This window comes from Anopheles coluzzii, chromosome 2 (genome assembly GCF_943734685.1).
Source record: "Anopheles coluzzii chromosome 2, AcolN3, whole genome shotgun sequence".
Classification (NCBI taxonomy): Eukaryota; Metazoa; Arthropoda; class Insecta; order Diptera; family Culicidae; genus Anopheles; species Anopheles coluzzii.
Window position 1 is genome coordinate 46,158,753 of NC_064670.1, and position 19,474 is coordinate 46,178,226.

At 48.2% G+C, this 19,474-nt stretch overlaps 4 protein-coding genes across 4 annotated transcripts; 2 read left to right on the top strand and 2 right to left on the bottom strand.

Annotated features, from left to right (window-relative positions):
* Nucleotides 1-56: 56 nt before the first annotated feature.
* On the top strand, nt 57-2,191 carry LOC120948714 (UMP-CMP kinase). Its single transcript, XM_040365357.2, has 2 exons — nt 57-673; nt 1,127-2,191. Exons 1-2 carry the CDS (start codon nt 257-259, stop codon nt 1,469-1,471), a joined length of 762 nt encoding a protein of 253 aa, XP_040221291.1. The 5' UTR covers nt 57-256; the 3' UTR covers nt 1,472-2,191.
* On the bottom strand, nt 2,098-3,908 carry LOC120948713 (putative GTP-binding protein 6). The gene has a single exon (XM_040365355.2). It carries the CDS (start codon nt 3,906-3,908, stop codon nt 2,277-2,279), a length of 1,632 nt encoding a protein of 543 aa, XP_040221289.2. The 3' UTR covers nt 2,098-2,276.
* Nucleotides 3,909-3,961: 53 nt separating this feature from the next.
* Nucleotides 3,962-4,828, bottom strand: LOC120948715 (transmembrane protein 141). Its single transcript, XM_040365358.2, has one exon. It carries the CDS (start codon nt 4,301-4,303, stop codon nt 3,962-3,964), a length of 342 nt encoding a protein of 113 aa, XP_040221292.2. The 5' UTR covers nt 4,304-4,828.
* Nucleotides 4,829-5,087: 259 nt separating this feature from the next.
* On the top strand, nt 5,088-8,688 carry LOC120950846 (conserved oligomeric Golgi complex subunit 3). The gene is made up of 7 exons (XM_040369203.2): nt 5,088-5,408; nt 5,470-5,982; nt 6,051-6,398; nt 6,477-6,640; nt 6,715-6,854; nt 6,926-8,031; nt 8,106-8,688. Exons 1-7 carry the CDS (start codon nt 5,235-5,237, stop codon nt 8,529-8,531), a joined length of 2,871 nt encoding a protein of 956 aa, XP_040225137.2. The 5' UTR covers nt 5,088-5,234; the 3' UTR covers nt 8,532-8,688.
* Nucleotides 8,689-19,474: the final 10,786 nt, after the last annotated feature.

Sequence of the window (19,474 nt, forward strand, 5' to 3'; positions counted from 1 at the left end):
ATGTCACATTAGTGCGGCAAATTCTATCCAACCGAGCCACCACTATGCGACCGGCATTAGCTGCACGCGAAAAATTAGTGCCAACAAATACAAAAAGACGAGAGCGGCGAGACGGGAAATTTGCTGCATTCAATCGATTTTCTAACGCCACCCGTGTTGTTGTGGCTCTCTGTGAGCGTTTGGCCAGGCCAGCAGTGACGTCAGCACACCCGCAGCACGCCGTCGCACTATCCACCATCTCGCTCGCGGTCGTTTTATGACGTCGGTAATTGCTCGCTCGACAGGCTCGACGCTACATCACATCAAACGCTGCTGGTCCGGCTCGCTTATCGGTGGCAAACAGTGTATCCGGCCGTCGGCGCTTCCGCAATCCGTCGTACGCAACGGCAGTGTCCCCGTGTGTCCATTCGGAACGAAGTTTAGCGTGATGGGCAAACCGAAGGTGGTGTTTGTGCTCGGTCCGCCCGGCTCGGGCAAGGGTACGCAGTGCGAGAAGATAGTGAAAGAGTTTGGCTATACGCACCTTTCCGCCGGGGATTTGCTGCGCGAGGAGCGCAACCGGGAGGGGTCCGAGTACGGAGCGCTGATTGAGGACAACATTAAGAACGGGCGGATCGTGCCGGTGGAAATTACCTGCGCCCTGCTGGAAAATGCCATGAACAAAACCACCGAGGTGAGCATATAATGATGATTGGTGCATGATGGTGGTGGTGTGCGATTTTTGCATCACGGGCCCTTCCAGCATACTATCCTGGATTGGCATACCGATAAGGGCGGAAACGCACTTGAAAATGAACGTGTGTGGAATATTATTACACAATCAAGTGCTGTCGAATGCGTGCATGTCGATTATTGGTGGTGTGTGGTGGTAGTGATTACCAAATGGTCACTGCGCGGGGGGTCAGACTGGGTGACACGCGCGGTAGCAGCGTGGTTCATGTTCGGTGAATTTCCAACGGGACGCATTTTTACGCAATATCTATACAGTATTTGTTATTTTTAGACCACCACCATACGCTAGAAAGGCCCCCCAACCGAACGTTGTAGCTTTATAATGAGATTGGCACATGGCGCCTAGAGCACACTTCTAATCGGTGACCCATTTCCGTACCCCTCTCCCGTACAGGCGACCGGTAACGATCGATTCCTGATCGATGGTTTCCCCCGGAACGAGGACAACCTGCAGGGCTGGACGAAGAAGATGGCCGACAAGGTCGAGCAGCAGTTTGTCCTGTTCTTCGAGTGCTCCGAGCAGCAGTGCACCGAGCGGTGCCTGAAGCGGGGCGAGAGCAGCGGCCGCTCGGATGATAATGCGGAAAGTTTGAAGAAGCGCTTCAACACGTACATCAACGACACGGTGGCCATTATTAAGCACTACGAGGAGCTGCAGTTGGTGAAGAAAATCGATGCCAGCGCCGGCCCGGATGCGGTCTTTGAGCACGTGAAGGCAATTTTCGGCGAGCAGAAGTAGATGAGTGTGGCGGGGTAGTCGGTAGGAGTACGAAGGCAAAACTACACGCTAATTTGAATAGAATCCGGTTTTTTCATATCATTAAGCAGACGCCAGCCATAACAGGTTGTCGCCGGGAAGCGTTGGTCAGTGGAGTTTGAAATAGCTTTTTTCCGACTGCAACGATGCGGAAATGCTATGCGCTCTCCACTCAAAGCTGCCGGCCTACATTCCTCAATATCGAAAACACAAGCGCCTCCCCCAGTCCTTTCTCTGTACCCTTTACTACCGGTGAAAAAACCTGCGAGCTTATTAACTGTCCCTTTTAGTTTCCCTTCCAGTATTTTTAACCAATTGTATGCAATATGTATATCCTATGCTAGAATGGCATAATTCAATGTACTGACAATTTTTGCAACTGAAAACGCAAACGGTAAAATCAGCAGTAAAGTATTAATTTCACTCTTGTTAGGTTTGTTTCTGCGGTGAAGGAATGTGAAATGGGGTATATAAGGGATCGGATCGCTCGTGCACAGTGAATCGTACACCAAATCCTGTCGTTTATGTGAAAAGTTTTTTTTTTGTTAGGCAGTGCTAATTTCCTTCAACTAATTTTGTTTCATTTGCATCCTGCTGATTACTTTTCTTTTTCTTTTTTCGTCTCGAATGGTGTGAATGTAAATGAATTGATGAAACGATAATAAACATTAGAAATATATGGTGTCACGTTACAAATGCTAATGCGCAAAGATTTTTACTGATTTTACAATAACAAATATTCCTGTATAACATTAACAAACCATTTATTTGACTTTGACCGTTCTTGTCAACCGCGATTTCGAATGAACAAATGGCGAAACTGTTGCAACTTGGCCTCGGTTATCACCACACTCACCAGCAACCGTTCGGCGTTGTTCGGATCGGCGGCCGACTCCGTCACCGCCGCATTCTTGTACAGCCACGCCAACTCCTGCCCACCCATCGGCACCCGTATCACCATGCGCTGCCGTACCGTAACGCGCAACACACGTCGTTCCACCTCCAGCAGCAACTCGTGCACACCGACCAGCGTGCGGGAGGAGATGAGATGCAGTCGCTGCTGCTCGCCGTCACTGTCCATGCGCAGGTCGGCCGGGTCGGTAACTAGATCGATTTTATTGCCCACATTAATGATACGCTCCGGAGTTAGAGCTCGGTCCCCGTTGTTGCCCTGCTGCATCAGCTTGCCCAACGTGCGCTCCACGTGCGCACGCTGCTCCGCACAGTTCTCGTGCGCCATGTCCTGCACGTGCACGATCACATCGGCCAGCATAGCGTCCTCGAGCGTGGCCACGAAACATTCAATCAGCCCGGTAGGTATGTCCGCCATAAAGCCAACCGTGTCCATGTACAGCACCTCGAGCTTGCAGGGCAGCAGACCGGCGTGAGCCGTCACGTCCAGCGTTGCAAACAGTTGATCCCGCGGCTGCAGGCTTTGCTCCTCCGTCAGCGCTTTAATGAGCGACGTTTTGCCCGCATTGGTGTAACCGACCACGGCTACGACGGGGAAGTTTTTCTGCCGGCGTCGATTGCGCAGCAGCTCACGGTGGGAGCGGATCGTGGCCAGTTCGTTGCGCAGCTTGCGCTCGCGCAGCTGTAGCATTTGTCGTTGGGAGTCGCTCAGAAAGATACGACCGCCGCCTTTCGCTGATCCTTCCTGGTCCTTCACCTGGGACCAGATGTACGGTAGCTCGGCAAGGGCGACCTGCAGCTTTGCCTCCATGCTGACCGCGTGCAGCCGAAGTATCTGTACCACTACCGAGTAACGATCCATCACCGGCAGCCGAAACACTTGCTCGAGCGTTTGCTTCTGACCGTAGGTGAGCGTACCCTTGCTGATGAACACACAGGTGAGTGGTGTGCCGGTTTCTTGCCGCGCCTGGATGATGCCTTTCAATTCCTCCAGCTTACCGGTGCCGAACAGTTGCCGCTTGTCCAGCGTTTCCACTGGCACCTTCATGCTGAGCTCAATGTTCCATCGGGGCAGCGAACGGACGAGCGCTTCCGCCTCCTGGAGCAGTAGGTCCGGTTTGGTGGGATTCTTTCGTGGTCCCCATTTGATGTACGGTTGTATGATCACTACATGCTGTACGTTGAGGATCTGTTTCGTTACATGCATCGCACTGGATGCAACCGTGTCGTATTCGCGATCCTCTATCAGCTCCGTCCGTTGGTTCATCGTTTCATCCAATGCTTCATCATCGTCTTCGTGTTTTGATGCGATCGCTTTCTGTCGCTGGCCTGCTTGCTTTCCTCCCTTGTACTTGCTCGAATCGGTGTACTTTTCTCGGCAAAAGAAGAGTTGTGTTAATTGTCGGCATCTTTCCAACTCGTTGCGGCACTTTGGTTGGAAGGATTGTAGTAAAACATTCTTCACGCACACCTTCCGAACGATACTTCTTACACTTAATCCTAACATTGTAATCTAAAATCTGTGCTAGTGTATGTTTGTGTGTACGACCCGTTCGCACTCTAAACAATCGTCTCCTTCGACGGTACAGCCGGTTCGATCGCGTCCTGCAGCACACTGTACTTCTCCTCGACGGCCATCCACCGGGCCTGGCAGGCACGGGTACGGTCGGAGGTCACCTTGTACGCGGCACCGGTTGCGACCAGCGTAGCCACCAGTATGTTGCCCTTCTTCGTGTACGGCAGATAGCGCTGGCCGATTTGCTGCAGGAAGTAAATGCCGGCAAACCCGAGCGAAAACGTCGCCAACCCCGTAAACAACGACCGGCTCATGCACTCGATGTACGAATCAAAGCCTGGATGTTTGTCGCGCTGTTGGTCCTTCAGCTGACGTATGTCGTTCATTGCGTTGCCACGACGGGTGTTGCCGGATGGATGAGGTAGGCCAAAAAGGGGATTTATTGGCTCACTGCCCAACGATTGTTTGTCTGGTGCGATTTTTGGTCGACCACGTTACGCAACCTTCACGATTCTGCTAAAGTGCGATCGCTGACCGCACGAAATGGTCTGTTTTGGGAGTGAGGACAAGGACCGTAAAGATATCAGGTCAAGTTATAAGCCCGTTTTGACAGCTAGGTGGAAGAAGAATCGACGAAGAAAACTGACAGTTAGTTTTCCGCTTTTGGCGAACGCTTCAAGTTCTCGAAGAAAAATTTCCATTTTAAATTACGAACTGTGTTCTAATAAACTAAAATATTCACCCAAATTGATCTCCACCAAATATTGACCATGCAAAACGTAAACAATCCATCAATACATATACAAGCGGAAAACCATCTGTCAAAATCGGAGCCCAGGGGGGGGATCGCCAAAAGCGCTATAACTACACCTCATTATACATTCCACCTTGGAGTGAGGAACATAAACAAACACGCACACACACTCGCACAAAAAAGCAGATTGCGAAATCATAATAAACGCGACAATTTGACGTGCGAGTGACGTTGGCGAGAGATGCAACTTGAGGCCAGAAAAGATTCGTTATTAGCAATAAAATTAATTTTTTGTGCGATATTAAAAGCATTAAAATAATGGAACAATAATATGGAACGAAAGATTATCTTTGAATTTCCCCCCTTACCTGTAGTAGGTGTTACTTTCTCCAAACGAACTTACAATTTCGTTTCGCACTGTAATCATTAGCTGTCAAACGGGACGAATACGCAGACATCATACAAATGGTGTAAACAAACACGTCCCCCGATTTTCTCCCGTTTTCGCGAGGACAATTTTATCCAGTTCGGTCGGGGGTTTGCTTTGTGTTACGCGCTTAAACATGGACACAGTAGCCACGATGCGAGCAGATAACGCTAGCCTGCGCAAGATTCAATCGAAACTCGTCCAGTGGGAATTGAAGGAGAACCCGCTCGCCCCGCTCAGTGCCACGCAAACGGATTTCATCAATCGTTTAACCGATCTGGCCAATGGAAATGCGGTCCCGCAGGCAGGAGTGAGTACGAGCAAATAAATAAATAAAAAACCAATCCCTTATTGTGCTGCTGAACTTCTAGGACGGTGCGGGATCTGCATCATCAGCCGACCAGGACGAGCAAGCGCCATCCGGCGAGCTGCCGGCTTCGTTGGAGCAGTTCAAACAGTCCGCCTGCGTCATCGATTCCACGCAAAACTTTCTGTCCTGGTACAACTCGATCGATGCCGAAATTCTCGAACACTTTGACGATGTGTACCTGGAGTACTACGAGCAGCTCCGAGCGCGCACCAGCGAATGCGACCAGATGGTGCAGGAGATCGACGTATCGCTCGATTCGCTCCGCCAGCTGACGCAGGAGTTTAACTTTGTGTCGGAGAAAACGGCCTCGCTGCATCAGGCCAGCGAAAGTTTGCTGCAGGATCAGGCGCGCCTCAGCGACACGGGCGAGGAGATCAAGAAGCGGCTGAAGTACTTCACCCAGGCCGAGAGCATATCCCAGCGGCTGCACAATCCAACGTTTTCCGTCTCGAACGAGACGTTTGTCGATATGCTGAACACGATCGACGATTGTCTGGAGTATATGCGCACGAATGTGAGTCCGATATCGATACACCATTGATCTTATCCTAAATGCTTTACTGTTGATACTTTCTTTTGCAGCCCACATTCAGCGAAGCTACGGCGTATGCGGTGAAGTATCGGGCCTGCCTTTCGAAAGCAACACAGATGATGAAGGCGTACGTGCTGGGCATTCTTTCCAACGCGACAGCCCAGGTACTCACACCCAAGGGCTCCGGCGTTCCTCGCTCGCTGGAAGCGCTCGATCAGCCGAAAGTGAACGATCCGACGGCAGATGCAGCGTTTGTGCTATTCTACGGAAAGTTCCAAGCTTCTTCGCCACGCGTCAAACGCATCACTGCCCTGATTGAGGAGCGGCTCGATCGCAGTCCCGACTACGAACAGTTGCTGGGAGAGTTGCATCAAAACTATCTAACACAGCGCGCCACGGTAATTTGGCTAAGAGTTTGATGGGGTTAGACTTAGCATAGCAATCTAATCTCTTTGATGTTTCCCCTTTTTTCGTAGATTATGAGCGCTGGTGTAGATCAAGCGATTAAAGACCTCGCCAAAAAGCACAAAGGAGATCATTGCGCTTTGGTGCGTTCCGCTTGTGCCTTTATGGTGCACATCTGCCAGGATGAGCATAGGCTGTTTTACCAGTTTTTTGCCAAACACAGTGCGCAACTGAGGTAGGTTTTTGGTGACTGACTGCTTTGTGCAATAATTAGTGGTCGTCGTTAATCGTAATTTGTTTTTTTTGTAGCATTTACATGGAAGGACTGTGCACCATATTGTACGACACCCTTCGGCCTTACATTATACGCATCGATCATCTGGAAACGCTGGCCGAAATCTGTAGCATCCTGAAGGTGGAAATGCTGGATGAACACGTGTCCTACAGTCGTAAGTGTACAGTGTCCAGTCTACTTGAATGTGTTTTTCGCTACAAAATCTCCTTTCTTGACGTGCCGTAGCCGACTCGCTCGAAGCCTTTGCCAAAATTGTATACCAGCTGCTGCAGGACGTACAGGAACGGATCGGTTTCCGGGCGCAGAACTATCTCGAGTCCGACATCCGTAACTATCGGCCCTCGGCGGGCGATCTCGCCTACCCGGAGAAGCTGGAAATGATGGAAAGCATCGCTCTGTCGCTGCAGGAAAACCAGAATCCCCATGTCCACCTGCGGCGGGTAGATTCGCGCAGCTCCATCACATCGGGAATGTCGGTCGCCTCGCTCGAAGCGACACCACCGTCGGCTACCGATTCGGTGCTGAAGGTGCGCACTGGGGGCAGCTCGCCTGCCGACATGCACGGCATGTGGTACCCGACGGTGCGCCGTACGCTCGTCTGCCTGTCGCGGCTGTACCGCTGCATCGACAAAACCATCTTCCAGAGCCTTTCCCAGCAAGCGCTGGCACATTGCATTTACAGCGTTTCGACTGCCGCCAGCCAGATCGCACAGAACCGTACCACGATCGATGGCGAGCTGTTCGAAATTAAGCATCTGCTCATTCTGCGCGAACAGATTGCACCGTTTCGGGTGGACTTTACGGCGAAGGAGACAAGCCTGGACTTTAGTAAGGTGCGGACGGCCGCCTACGAACTGCTGCAGAAGCGGAAGCAACTGTTTTCGCTCGGATCAAACAACGCGCTGCTTGAGTTTCTGCTCGACGGTACGCCGCAGGTTCGCGAACAGTTGCTCGATTCGCGCAAGGATGTGGACCGGCAGCTGAAGACGGTGTGTGAAACGTTCATAAAGGACGCAACGAAGCAGCTGGTTGGGCCAGTGCTCACGTTTATCGAATCGGCACAGAACCATCTTCGCAATCAACCGGGTGGAGCGAAACCGGCCCCGGTGGCTGGGGCTGGTGGACCGACGACACCCGGCACTGTTGCAACGGCCGGTCAAAGCACGGGAATGGCACTGCGAATGGCACCGTTCGCCGCCCCGCAGCAGATTAGTTCCATCATACAGGAGTGTCTGCGGAATATCAAATCGAAACTGGCGGGACTGCAGCGATCGATGCAGCTCTACCTCGCCAACAAGGATACGGAATTTATCCTCTTCCGACCGATTCGGGTATTCCTTTTGTGAAGCATTTCTTGTTGCATTCAAGCTAACACCCTTTGTCCCCTTTTTTGTTGGTTTTGCAGAACAATATCATCGGTTCGTTCGTGAAGCTGGAACAAATTCTTATGCTGAACGCGTACACAAAGGACGATCTGACGATCGTGAGCTGCCCATCGGCCGAACAGATTTCCGTGCTGCTTTCGAGCGTGAATCTCGCCGGTGGAGCGACGGGCGAACAGCCGGTACCATCGTTTGGCAAACCCCAGCCGGTACGAAAGATAAGCACTTCGTCGATTGGTAGCAACGCCGCGGAGGCAGTGCCACCCGCGAAGGCTCCAGTCGAAAAGAAGGTCAGCTTCGATAGCGGAGCTAATACGGTGGTCGAAATCGACCGGGACGAAGAGCAGGACACGGAAAAGGGAAAGGAAGTGATAGTGGAAACACAAGAAGCCGAAGTGCCCGTAGAACAATCCGATCAATCGGAATCCGCTAGCGCTGTACAAAGTTAGATGAGGAAAATATTGTTTTTCACCATTTCCAAAGTAATTTTTCTTATATTTGAAAGCGTTTCCTGGGCACAGCTATTGTAATAACTATCTGTAAATTCGCATTGCCTTTTTAATGTTCTATGAATTAAAGTATTATCTTATTGGTCTATTATCGCAACGGTGAGTTTTTTGCTGCATTTATTAATGATTTTCTTGGATTGAGTTTGAATTGTAAGGATTAATGCAAAGCACTTGACATAATTTAGAAAAAGTAGCATATGAATTCAAATTATATGGATTGTACTTCGGTATGATATATTCAAGGGAAACAAAAAAAAATGCATTAATTTGAACCTTTTTTGGTAGTTTACTATCAATTTTACTATCAAAAAAGATCTTCAATTTAAAGTTTTTTTTTTAATTTAATGTTGCATTTATTCTTTCCGGGTTTTTGCATGAATCATGTCCATTTGTTGAAATAAAACATTAAAAAAAAGAGACCCTAAACGCATTTCCATAACATAAACATTCGACACCCCTGCTAGTACAAAAAATACAGGGATTATTCATAGTATTCATTTTAGTGTTCTACATAATAGAAACACCACACAGAAATATCAGAATAACCACAAATATTGACTCGTCTCGATATGAAACCTTCTGAGGTAAATAATCACTAAGAAGGTGTAAAATAACAGCCACATTAACAACGCGTTTTCAAATTTATCTTCCGGATGTCGAACGGCGTGTCCCGTGTGCGACACCCACAGTGCCAAAGCTGTCAAAGCCATTCAGTCTCGATATTCCGTGCCGTGGCGTAATTCGGCCCAGCCGAAGGACCACGGATAAGCGAGCCTGGGTCGTATTTTGTGTAAACTTTTCGAGACGTCGGACGCGTCGTGTGCTTGCTCGCGGTCTATCGAACATTTTCCTTTGCGCGAGGATTTCCGCCGCACGGGGACACAGCCCGCCAGCATAAATCGGACTGTGGAATCGTGTGTCGTGTAGAGTGTAGCATTAAAAAAACAACAACGGAACAAACCGCCGTCTAAAGGTAATTAACCGGTGCGAATGAAAAGCGTTCAGCTAATTTCGCTCGTGGCTCTGTGCATCGGCTCACAACTTCTCGGTGTGCGTATGTCGCGATCCCAAATACAAGTGCTTGTGGCTCACAGCCGAGGAAGAAGAGTTTTGATTGGCGTCTCGCGGCGTCGCTCTAGCTGAGAATTGCCCAACGGTGTGTATGTGTGTTTGTGTGTGTGTGTCTACGTGCGTCCGTTTCGTACGAGAGTGCGTGAATGATCCTGAATGATTTGCCGTAGCAAGTAACGATGGTGTGCGATGGTGGTGCGTTCTTGGAACTAGCAGCAGCAGCAAAGTATGAATGAACAAGAGGGAACGCCTGTAAAGCAAGAAAACCTAAGCTCAAACGACGGTGTGTGCGGTGATTCCGGGTAGGTGCAACACACTCACACACGCACACACACACGCATCGTCGTCTGCACCCTGGGTCGGTGGCCCGTTCCACCTTGCCCTGATCTTGCGTTCCTTTGTTCCGGAGCAGGAGAGCGAGAGTGGAAGCTGTCAATTGCATTGCCGGGGCCGCATCGTTTGTCGGTTTGAAAATTGCGATTGTCCGTAAGAGGGGGCTGGTGGTGGTGGTGGAGTGACGAATGAAAGTAGTGATGGCACACGAGTAATTAATATTCGTCTGAAGGACATACTTCCTGCTGCCTTCTCCCCGGGTGCGGGATCGATGAGACGCGTTCCGGGCGTGCTTCGCGTCCCGCGGGAGGAACAATCTCGTCGAAATCAATCTCATCTCAGTCCGGATTCTGTCACTTCCCATTTTTCTCACCTCGTTCCCGGTATTTGACGCTTTAATTATGTGAATTGACGTTTCAAAGCAGTGTGCTGTGCAAAAGGGCGTAAGGATTTCAGTGCGGTCCTTCACCCTTGCCGAGATATAGCGGTCGTGCGACGTTTAAAAGAAAACATTAATGATGATTACAACGTTCGAATGATAATTATTAGTGATTTATTGCTGGCTTTCTTACCTGCCACAGCCGGGATGGATTGAAATTTGCCGAACTGGATGAATACAAAATTTCGTCGAATTTTCTTCGTTTGCCTTTCGTTTCGTTTCGTTTTGTTTTCGCCCCTGGTGGTGTGCAGCAAACAATCCTCTCGGTGCAATGCGTTGCAGTATGCAACTGACAAATGGTTCGGATGCTCTCTTAACTGCACACACACAGACACGGAGACACAACATTCAATGCGAAAAAAGGGAACCTAACTGCTCGTTAGGGGATTGGTTCTTTGTGGTATCGGTTTTTTTTCATTTCAAATTCGTTTTTTTTTCTCACGGTGTTTTGCAAGCAAACAAAAAATACTCTAGAAAAAGAAAGTTCTACACGTGTTCGAGTTAGTATTTGCTATTCTAAATTATGTACGCAACTATCGGTTGGTTTATTAGGTATTTAAATCATTGCTTGTATACTGCTCTAAAGCATCCTTATTTCATACAAGGAAAACTAAGCACATCCTTCCCTTCTTGTCTGTTTGTCATGGGTGTGCTCCTTTCTTCCAGCCAAGGCTGCAGCATGATGCCATGGTGATTTACGTTTTGCTCCTTGCAGAGTGCTAGCTCATGGTTGATGGAATACTAGAAGCGATTGCGGATGTTTCTCTATGATTTGTATTACCAGTGTTTTACCTCTAGCAATGAATGAAATTTGTAAACACATTTTTTTTTGTTTGTATATCACCAACTTTCCTAAAAATCTCTATATCGTTTTACTTTCTTCCGGTTACAGTGCGTAATGAATAACAACGAAAAGTGTAGTGCAATAGCGTGTTGTTAAGGCAAGAAAATTCTAAACCTCCATTACGGTGAGCCCCCGGCCCTCCCGCGCGTTGTGTGCATATTAGGGAAAGTGTGCAAAAATATTCTTGCTCCGTGTGAATGTGAATGAATGTGCATATCCTCCCGCAAGAAAAAAAGAGAGAGAAAATAAATCCTCTCGCTCGTAGTGCAGCAGGTTTGCGTGCGTGTGTAATTATGCTGATTGAGGTGCATAAAACGTGGATCGTGCGCGGGGAGCAGAAGTAAAAATAATAGTAGAAAAAAGCCCAGCGCGCGCATATAATAGTGAAAAGCCGTGTGAGGGGGAGGGAAGCGCCCGCCCGGTCGCTCGGGCCAGTGAGAATCATTCTCGCTGCACACTAGTGAGCTACACGATCACACGATCACGCTGTAACGAGAGCGAAAGAGAGAGAGCAAGAGTGTCCTGGGTAGCATAGAGAATGTGAGAGAGAGAGAGAGCGGGAGGGAAAGCGACAGGTGAAATTTTGTCGCCCAAGTGCAGAGAGTGGTGCATCCGCCCAGTCGCGTAAGTGCATTTGGAGGGTTTGTGTTGTTGTTGATGTTGTTGGGTTGGTTTGGTGTGCCTGCCGCGTCGGTCCCGACTCTGTGTGTGAGCTCCCAGAGGGCCTTGATTTGATGTGTGTGTGTATGTGTATTTCTCCATTCTGGTTTCGGTGAACGACGAGTGTGTGCTTTTGCGTTGTTGCCCCTGTGCAGTGCAGGGCAGTCGGTCGGGATCGGTGGAAAGTGGTGAAAAAAGAAACCAGAAGTTTGTAATTGTTGGCGACAGCGAATCGGCATCCAACGGATTGCTACAATACACATACACAGCGCACAAGCGACAGAACGACAAACGATATTCATTAGTGGACGAAGACGGTTGGCGCCCAGCTAGGCCGGTGACCCTTTTGTTCGCCGGAGAGTATGATAATGAGCAACGATGGAACTGCTGACCCTTAGCGGCACACAGGTACGGCGTGATGTAATGATGTAGTCTGTAATGTTTTTGTAAATGAATGTCTAAATATTGCACATTTTAGCGTAATCGAGTGGAAGTGAACCCGACTGGGACATACAGCTATTGCTTAATGTAGAGCAGGGCAAAATGGAACAAAACATTTGAACGTAAAAAATGGGCTTCATCGAACTGGTGAATGAGAAGGGAAATGTCGCTAATAATATACTCTGTGACATAAAATTTTCCATTTATAGTCATTTCCAGCAAATGTGGAAAAGTAATAATTAAGCATGCAAACTATTTGTGTCTTTTTACGTAAACCAAACCTACGTAATGTCTCACGCAACTGTATATTTTGCTTGCTTGGAGCCTTCCACTATACTACTCAGCTTTTTTATGTGGAGTTTGACAGTTGGCGCCTAGAATTAGATTCGATGTCAAAGCAAGGTCGTGTTTTCATTTATCCTAAAGTGCATTACTGAGATCAGATGGTGGAATCTAGAATCAAAGTGTAACCGCGATAAAGCGCAGAAGCAGAAGCGATAAAAATCAACCATCTAAATACATACACCTTGGGATAAGCCGGCCTGAATATTATACTCACTTTGATAACTGTTCGAAAACTGCTATACAATGCAAACAGCTGAGGAGCCCAACATAAGAAATGATCCACGTCGGGCTTTATAGAATTCGTCACGTATACCATTCACAGAGCGCCAATTCAGTATGGATGAATTTTGAAAATAATAATGGTAAATCCTAATGGTTTAAAACGTGCTGAACATTGTCTCGAAATATGTCTTTTTCCTTTACCTAATATTGCTGGTGAAGAATTCTCCCAATGAGATGAATTGAAAAACAACAAAATACAGCTCTAAGTGAGTGATGATTGTTGTTTTTGGCAATTACAGCGGAACATTAACGTTTCGGTAACGGCTATGCCCTCAAATTCAAAATTATTTATTGCTTAATATTTGCAATGCAAACCTGCAAACTCCCATTACATCCACTGAAAATGCATTAGCACAGACGTCTTGACACGGAACATAAGTTTGACCACCGACCCCCATGGGTTCGGCTCCCCGGTTCCTTTGCACCGCACAGTACATTTGCTAATTTAATTGGTACAAACGCTTGTCCATCCGTTTTCAAGAGGGCCAAAAGTATAATAAGTCATCGGTGGAGTGGGAAGGGAAAGAAGGGGTATGAGGGCTGCTCCAGTCGTAAAACGAAAATGCGATGAGCGCACTTTACCTCAGCCCACCAGAAGCACACACCGGCGGCCGATTATCTCCTTCATTAAGCTTCCTCATTTAGCTTCATTCCTGAGCTGTGGTGTGTGTGTGTGTGTTGCTGTTCAGTTGTGGCCAGTTTGCCGCATGCAGTTTCGCACAAACCCTGGTTGACGTTCTTTTAGCCGTCCGCTGGTCGTCGTCCAACGGTCCAACGCGTCAAACCAAAGCTTAATCCTCCAGTCTCCCTCTGGCTGTTACTCTCTCTCTCTCTCCCTCCCTCTCTTTTTCTCTTTCTCTCTTTTTACATCTCTCTGACTCTTTCTAATGCGCGCACCCAGTCGATTCTAAACGGCAACTCCGTTCTAACACGGTCTGCAAGTGCGCCCTTGCGCCTCCGGCCCACCATCTTACGGTCCCGTGTATAGGTTGTCTTCCGCATCATCATCATCATCAGCAGCGGCACCCCCACCCGTAGAATCAGCTCACGTCACGGACCGGCGAACAATGGCAAATACGGATACGGCGCGATCGAGTGTGTGGAGCGATTCCAACAGGGGGAGGGGGGCGCACCACAAACAACGAACCAAACACCTTCGAAACATGCGTTTTCTTCTCTCCATTCCTTAATTCTTTCTCTCCCTCCATTTCTTCCACACACACGCACACACACACACACGACACACCAAACCTCTCTGTGTTCGCATTCGGGCGCGATGAGGAATGCCGCAAGGCCCCGGAGGGCCGCGATTATTGAGCGCTTACAACAAATCTTGCTCATTTAAGCTGTTAATTTTAATTTTCCCTGCACACCACCACCACCACACCATCACACGCTTGCTGCTGGAGCTGTTTTTTCTTCCTCCGGTCTTCTCGGTGTTGTTTTAGTCGTTCCTTCCCCCGATTCGTCACCCTTTTTTTGGTGGCGGCGGCGGCGGCCGTTCGCCTTCCTTTCCCGGTGCTGTTGGGTTCGCCTGTGCATCTGGGTTTATCAACGTGCGTTCCTTTTTTACCTTTGTTCCGATTACTCTGCATCTCGCGCTGGAAGTTGGTGGTTTGCCGTCATCCATCGGCAGCACAGTGCGAAGAGGGCAAGAGCCGTACGGGTCTATGATGGTTGGATTAAAACATATTCAGCGCCATAATACGAGTGTGGATTTATGTGTTAAATGAAACATTTCAAAGAGTACAACAAGAATCAATATTCCATTATTTGCAATTTCAATCTTTTTGTCTGCAAAAGGGTCAATAAATATTGTTGCTTCGTTTGCCTAAAGAAAGGATGTAATATTTAAAAAAAATAGACAAAAACTATGTTCGTTTTTTTCTGCGCAAACTGTAAAATACTGGCAAAAAATACGTTTTTTTATCTAAATTTTATTGTCAAATCATTGATTTACGTAAATGATTGTCCTACTTCTCATGTGGCGGCTTGTTTGGTTGGGGGCTGTACTGCTATGCTGGTATAGTTTTTCTTACCACTTACCTTTACACTAGTCATCTTCAGTCGTCTTATAATGATTTACGACGTTAACAAAAAAAGGAGAACGCTCCCATCATCATTGCAGAATCGATCACACTGAGGATCGAAGTTTTTTCACCCCTTTTTTTCGTGGTTCTGTGTTCAATTTCTTTTTACTTCTGTTCCGAGCTGTGTTGCCTCTATTTTCTACTCTCTTTCTCTCGCTCTCTCTCCCGTTCTAGCTCGCTTATTCTTATGCGAGGTGGGATGATTTTCGTTCACAATCGTTTCATCATTTCCATCATAAATTGGTTGAAGATTTCCCTCCCCCCCCATCCGCCTAACCCGCGTTATTTGTGAGCCTTTTTTTTCTATCAACCTCTCTCTTTCTCTCTCTCTCTCTACCTCCCGTCTCTGTTATCGACCACCAAAACCTGCCGGACCGATGTAGCGCTGATCAAATGCCGCTGCTGCTCATGGGGCTGCAGCTCCCGGGGTTGCCTGATTGCCCAAAAGTGGGATTGTGTGTGTGTGTTCCTGTTGAACACATACACACCGAGGGACACACAGAACCAAGGGAGTTGGTCGTCCCGGTCGGTCGGGGTGGTGGTGGGCCCCCAGAGATTCGGAAACGAGGCGATCGTTTTTTTAGCGTTTATGATGGCGCGGTGTATTCATTTTCTATCCCTTTGTGTGTTGCCCCCCCCCCCCCTTCATCCCCTACATGGCACCGATTGGTGGACGTCTTTGTAACGGGGGAAAGCAGAAAGTCCCGAACCGATCAAGCCTCACTTTCGCAGTGATGAGAAATGGGGTGGTGAGGGGAATGTTTTAGGGAACTGGCGGCGACGGCGCGCACGTTGGGAATAAGCTATTTTCTTACCCATTCTTATGTTCCCCACTCCTTCCTTTCACGTCCCATGAGCTCGTATTCCTTTCTTTTGCTTTATGGGCTCCCTCGCTACTTCCAGTGCCCCTGTCGTACCAATTCATGCGGCCTCTCCCAATGATTGCCCTTCAATTTTTCACCTGACCGATGTGGTGCGCACACGGAACATTGTGCGATGGCCCGAAAATTTGGGTCATCCGCGCATCACACTCACACACACAAATACAGAGTGTCTAATCCTCATCATCAACACTGCCGCGCTGCCTCATCGTTTGGAGTTTTCAGCTGTGACGAATGGTTCAGTGCCGAAGCGGTGTGTGTGTGTGTGTGTGTGTGTGTATGCCAGAGACTGTAGCCAATGATTAGCCGCGACTCTAAGGGGGGAGGGCAGTAAGAAGCAGAAGAAAGGTTTAATCTTTCCCGCGCTGGTCGCGCTGCCGGCTTGTGGCCCATGTACTTTCTTTTGGCTATCTTTCGCTTCATTACTTGGTTGCCTTTTGCGCTCGTTGCTCGATTTTGAATCCCGCCTTCCTCTGCGCTCTCTCCCGCTCATCCGTTTGGGCAGTTTTTAATGGGCTGCGTTGTTGTTGTTTCTCTCTCTCTCTCTCTCTCTCTCTCTCTCTCTCTCTCTCTCTCTTTATATATATATCTCTCTCTCTCTCTCTCCATTTCTTAAGCCAAGTATTTATGATGGCTCCCCGCTAAAGGAATTCATTCCACCAGTTTGGGGAGGGAAACTAGCGGGGGCAACATTGGGCTGCGGAAAAATGCTAGAATGTGTTTTCTCCTTCTGCCTTCCAACCGGGGGGCATAGCCGCATGCACCTTTCTTCGCGACGTGTTTCTATTTATTTTGGCAATAGCACGCCCCCCCCCCCCCCCACCGTCACCCTCCTGTTGGGCCCTGTGTCGAGCCACAAATTGCTGTTGCTTTATGCGGGATGGATGGAAAACTGGGTGGAAATTAGTTCCCGATTAGTGTTGCCGTTCCCACCCCTGGACGCCTTACCCCCCCACTGCCCTGGTGGACGCCTCTCGCAAGTGTCTCGCGCCCGTGCGCCTGATGGACGAATGATGATGGTGGTTAAATCGATGTCCGTCCGCTCGATGATGCAGGTTTGAAGCTTTTGTGTTCCCTTCCCCCTCTTCTTCTTTCCTCAAAAAAAGTCGATGGAATTCGGTAGTCTAGTTTCCCCATCTGCTGCCCGTTTGTTAGTATCGGCTGCCCCGGCGTTAAGCGTAGCCTTTCGAACGGTTTAATCCACTGTGCGAATTTATAAACTCATTAATGTTTGGTTCATTTTTTTTCTCTTTCTTCGATGCATAGTTTAATTTCGATGCTTGTTTTGTGATGCTTAGTATATTTGATTCATTTTTTATGATGATTTTTCAAACAAATATTTTAAATTAATATTCGAATAAACGATTTTGCTTGAAATAATTTGCCGTTGGTAGGAGACAGTTATTTATTTTAAAAGATTGAGGAGAGTTTTATTACTGAGTATATCTGGCTTAAATGTGTTCCGCCTGGATGGTCAGTTTGAAGAATTAAATGTGCCAAAAATTCTTTGAATGTAATGTCGCCTGAAAGATTGTGTTATTTTTTATCATAAATTTAGCCCTTTCCTTCTTTGTCCCAAAATAATGGTTTGTTTAAGAAGAATCCGTCACATTCCCGGAGGATCAGTTCGTCTGCGGCTAAACTATAAATCGGGCAGACGAGAAAAAAGAAAAGTCTAAAACAATCCTTTCGCAACAGTGGACAAACATGTAGGAAAATTGATTACGCGTTCGCTTGTATCGAATGGGAAAACAATTGCTGAAACAACCATTTCCTCCGATGCGGGCTGCTGCTGCTCCTGCTGCCCCAATGCCAACGGTGAAGGTCGTGTTGATGTTTCATTTTCGCTCCCACAGTACACAGTTTAAAGTTTCCCAGCACGTCGCCGACCGCAGCATCAACGGCGGCGGCGGCGGTGGCGATACCAACGCATTGTGGCATACCCGATGTTTGTGCTTTTCTTTTGCGTCCCGCTGGCCCGCTGGCCGCATGCTTGGAACGGATTGCCCTGGAATGTTGTGCCTGATTTTCACATCCACCCACCGCCGCAGCCTCTTCCTCCGCTCCGGATGGGTATATAGATATTTATGCTGCACAAACGAGAACGGCCTGTGTGCTGCTGCCGATGCGATGGCGTTCAGCACTGTGCTCTTTTTTTCCAAATAATCGAACGTTTTTCCTCCGGAGGATATTGAACGTCGATGCAACGGACGTGTGTTTTGTTTTGTTTTTTTCTCTCTTCCCAAAACCACGTCCAACCATGGAGCTCTCCAGAAAGGAAGAAAAACGCATTTTTACGCCGGGGCGTTTGTAAACGCTGGCCAGATCCGGTGGCTGCGGGTTTTCACTCGGCGTTTGTTTGTTTATCTTTACCAAACGAAATTTATCTCTAACCATTACGCGGGTGTACAGCACGGTGTGGGCGGGTATGGAAGGTATGGCCGATTCCGAGAAGGTTGCGATGGCGGTTTCGGTTTTCACAGCCACTGCACATTTGCTTCTTTTACAAATTTTCCCCCATTTTTTCCAAAGGCTCGTTGGAAAGAACAATTTGACATAAAAACAAAACGCCGTCTAAAACGCGCCTTCTCACGGTACGAAAAAAAATGGGCAATATCGCACAACCCTTTACTTTTGGTGTCCGTTTCACAAGCTCTGCAGGGAAGAAAGTGAAAAAACGGGAAGAATGTTTGTTTTTTTATTGACCATCTCGCGGTGCCAAACGTCCTCAACCGGCAGTAAATAACTTGCACGCAGAAAGTATAACCCGGGCGGTATTTACTGAAATCTCGATGCTGTTGAACGATGCTGCGATAATTCTTTGCCAGTTGAAGTGCTTCTTCCGGCCCAATTTTGGGTATGGTGGAGCTTTCGTGACCAGTTTCTATTTTTTTTTTGTAGCAGTAGTTACATTCACTTAGCTTGCCTTAATTTTTTATCGGATCTACGAAATCATGCAGGCACAACAAAAAAGAGTTGGTAGACAAAAAAAAAGTGAAATAAACCAAACGGATGTCCGGAAGATGGAGCGAAAATAAAATTAAACGAAAAAACTCCCTCTGCCCAAAAAAAATCCCCACAATCCAACGCGTCCAATAAACGCAGCTTCATTTTGTTTATATCTGTGTGTGTGTTTGACGCTATCCATTCTTTGCTTGTCCGGGTGAGGATTTCTATTTAATTTTTTGGCGGACATGGTGGCGCAGACCTATCCCCCCCCCCCTCCTTTCGTACCATCGAGCGTTTCTGCCACACCGCCGGCGTTTGACTTATTTATGTTTTATTTGTTTATATGTCGTCGGATGGCGGGCCGCTACGATGTATCTGCTTTCCCATCCCAGATTTCGGATCCGTTTTTGGGCGGTGGTGCGGTTTTTAAAATGTTCCCTTCCGTTTCCGCGCTTCCGCCCCGAAGCCCCCCCTCCCCCATCCCCCACAACCCCATCTTCCCTGCGCTTTTCTCCGGCAACTTCGGCGTTTGCTTTCCCTTCGGTGCT

Bases quoted from the DNA above. Each gene is read 5' to 3' on its own strand.
- LOC120948714 (XM_040365357.2), top strand. From the start codon at position 257: ATGACGTCGGTAATTGCTCGCTCGACAGGCTCGACGCTACATCACATC. The intron at 674-1,126 runs GTGAGCATATAA...TCTCCCGTACAG, and splicing joins CCATGAACAAAACCACCGAG to GCGACCGGTAACGATCGATT.
- LOC120948713 (XM_040365355.2), bottom strand. From the start codon at position 3,908: ATGTTAGGATTAAGTGTAAGAAGTATCGTTCGGAAGGTGTGCGTGAAG.
- LOC120948715 (XM_040365358.2), bottom strand. From the start codon at position 4,303: ATGAACGACATACGTCAGCTGAAGGACCAACAGCGCGACAAACATCCA.
- LOC120950846 (XM_040369203.2), top strand. From the start codon at position 5,235: ATGGACACAGTAGCCACGATGCGAGCAGATAACGCTAGCCTGCGCAAG. The intron at 6,399-6,476 runs GTAATTTGGCTA...CTTTTTTCGTAG, and splicing joins ATCTAACACAGCGCGCCACG to ATTATGAGCGCTGGTGTAGA. The intron at 6,641-6,714 runs GTAGGTTTTTGG...TTTTTTTTGTAG, and splicing joins AAACACAGTGCGCAACTGAG to CATTTACATGGAAGGACTGT.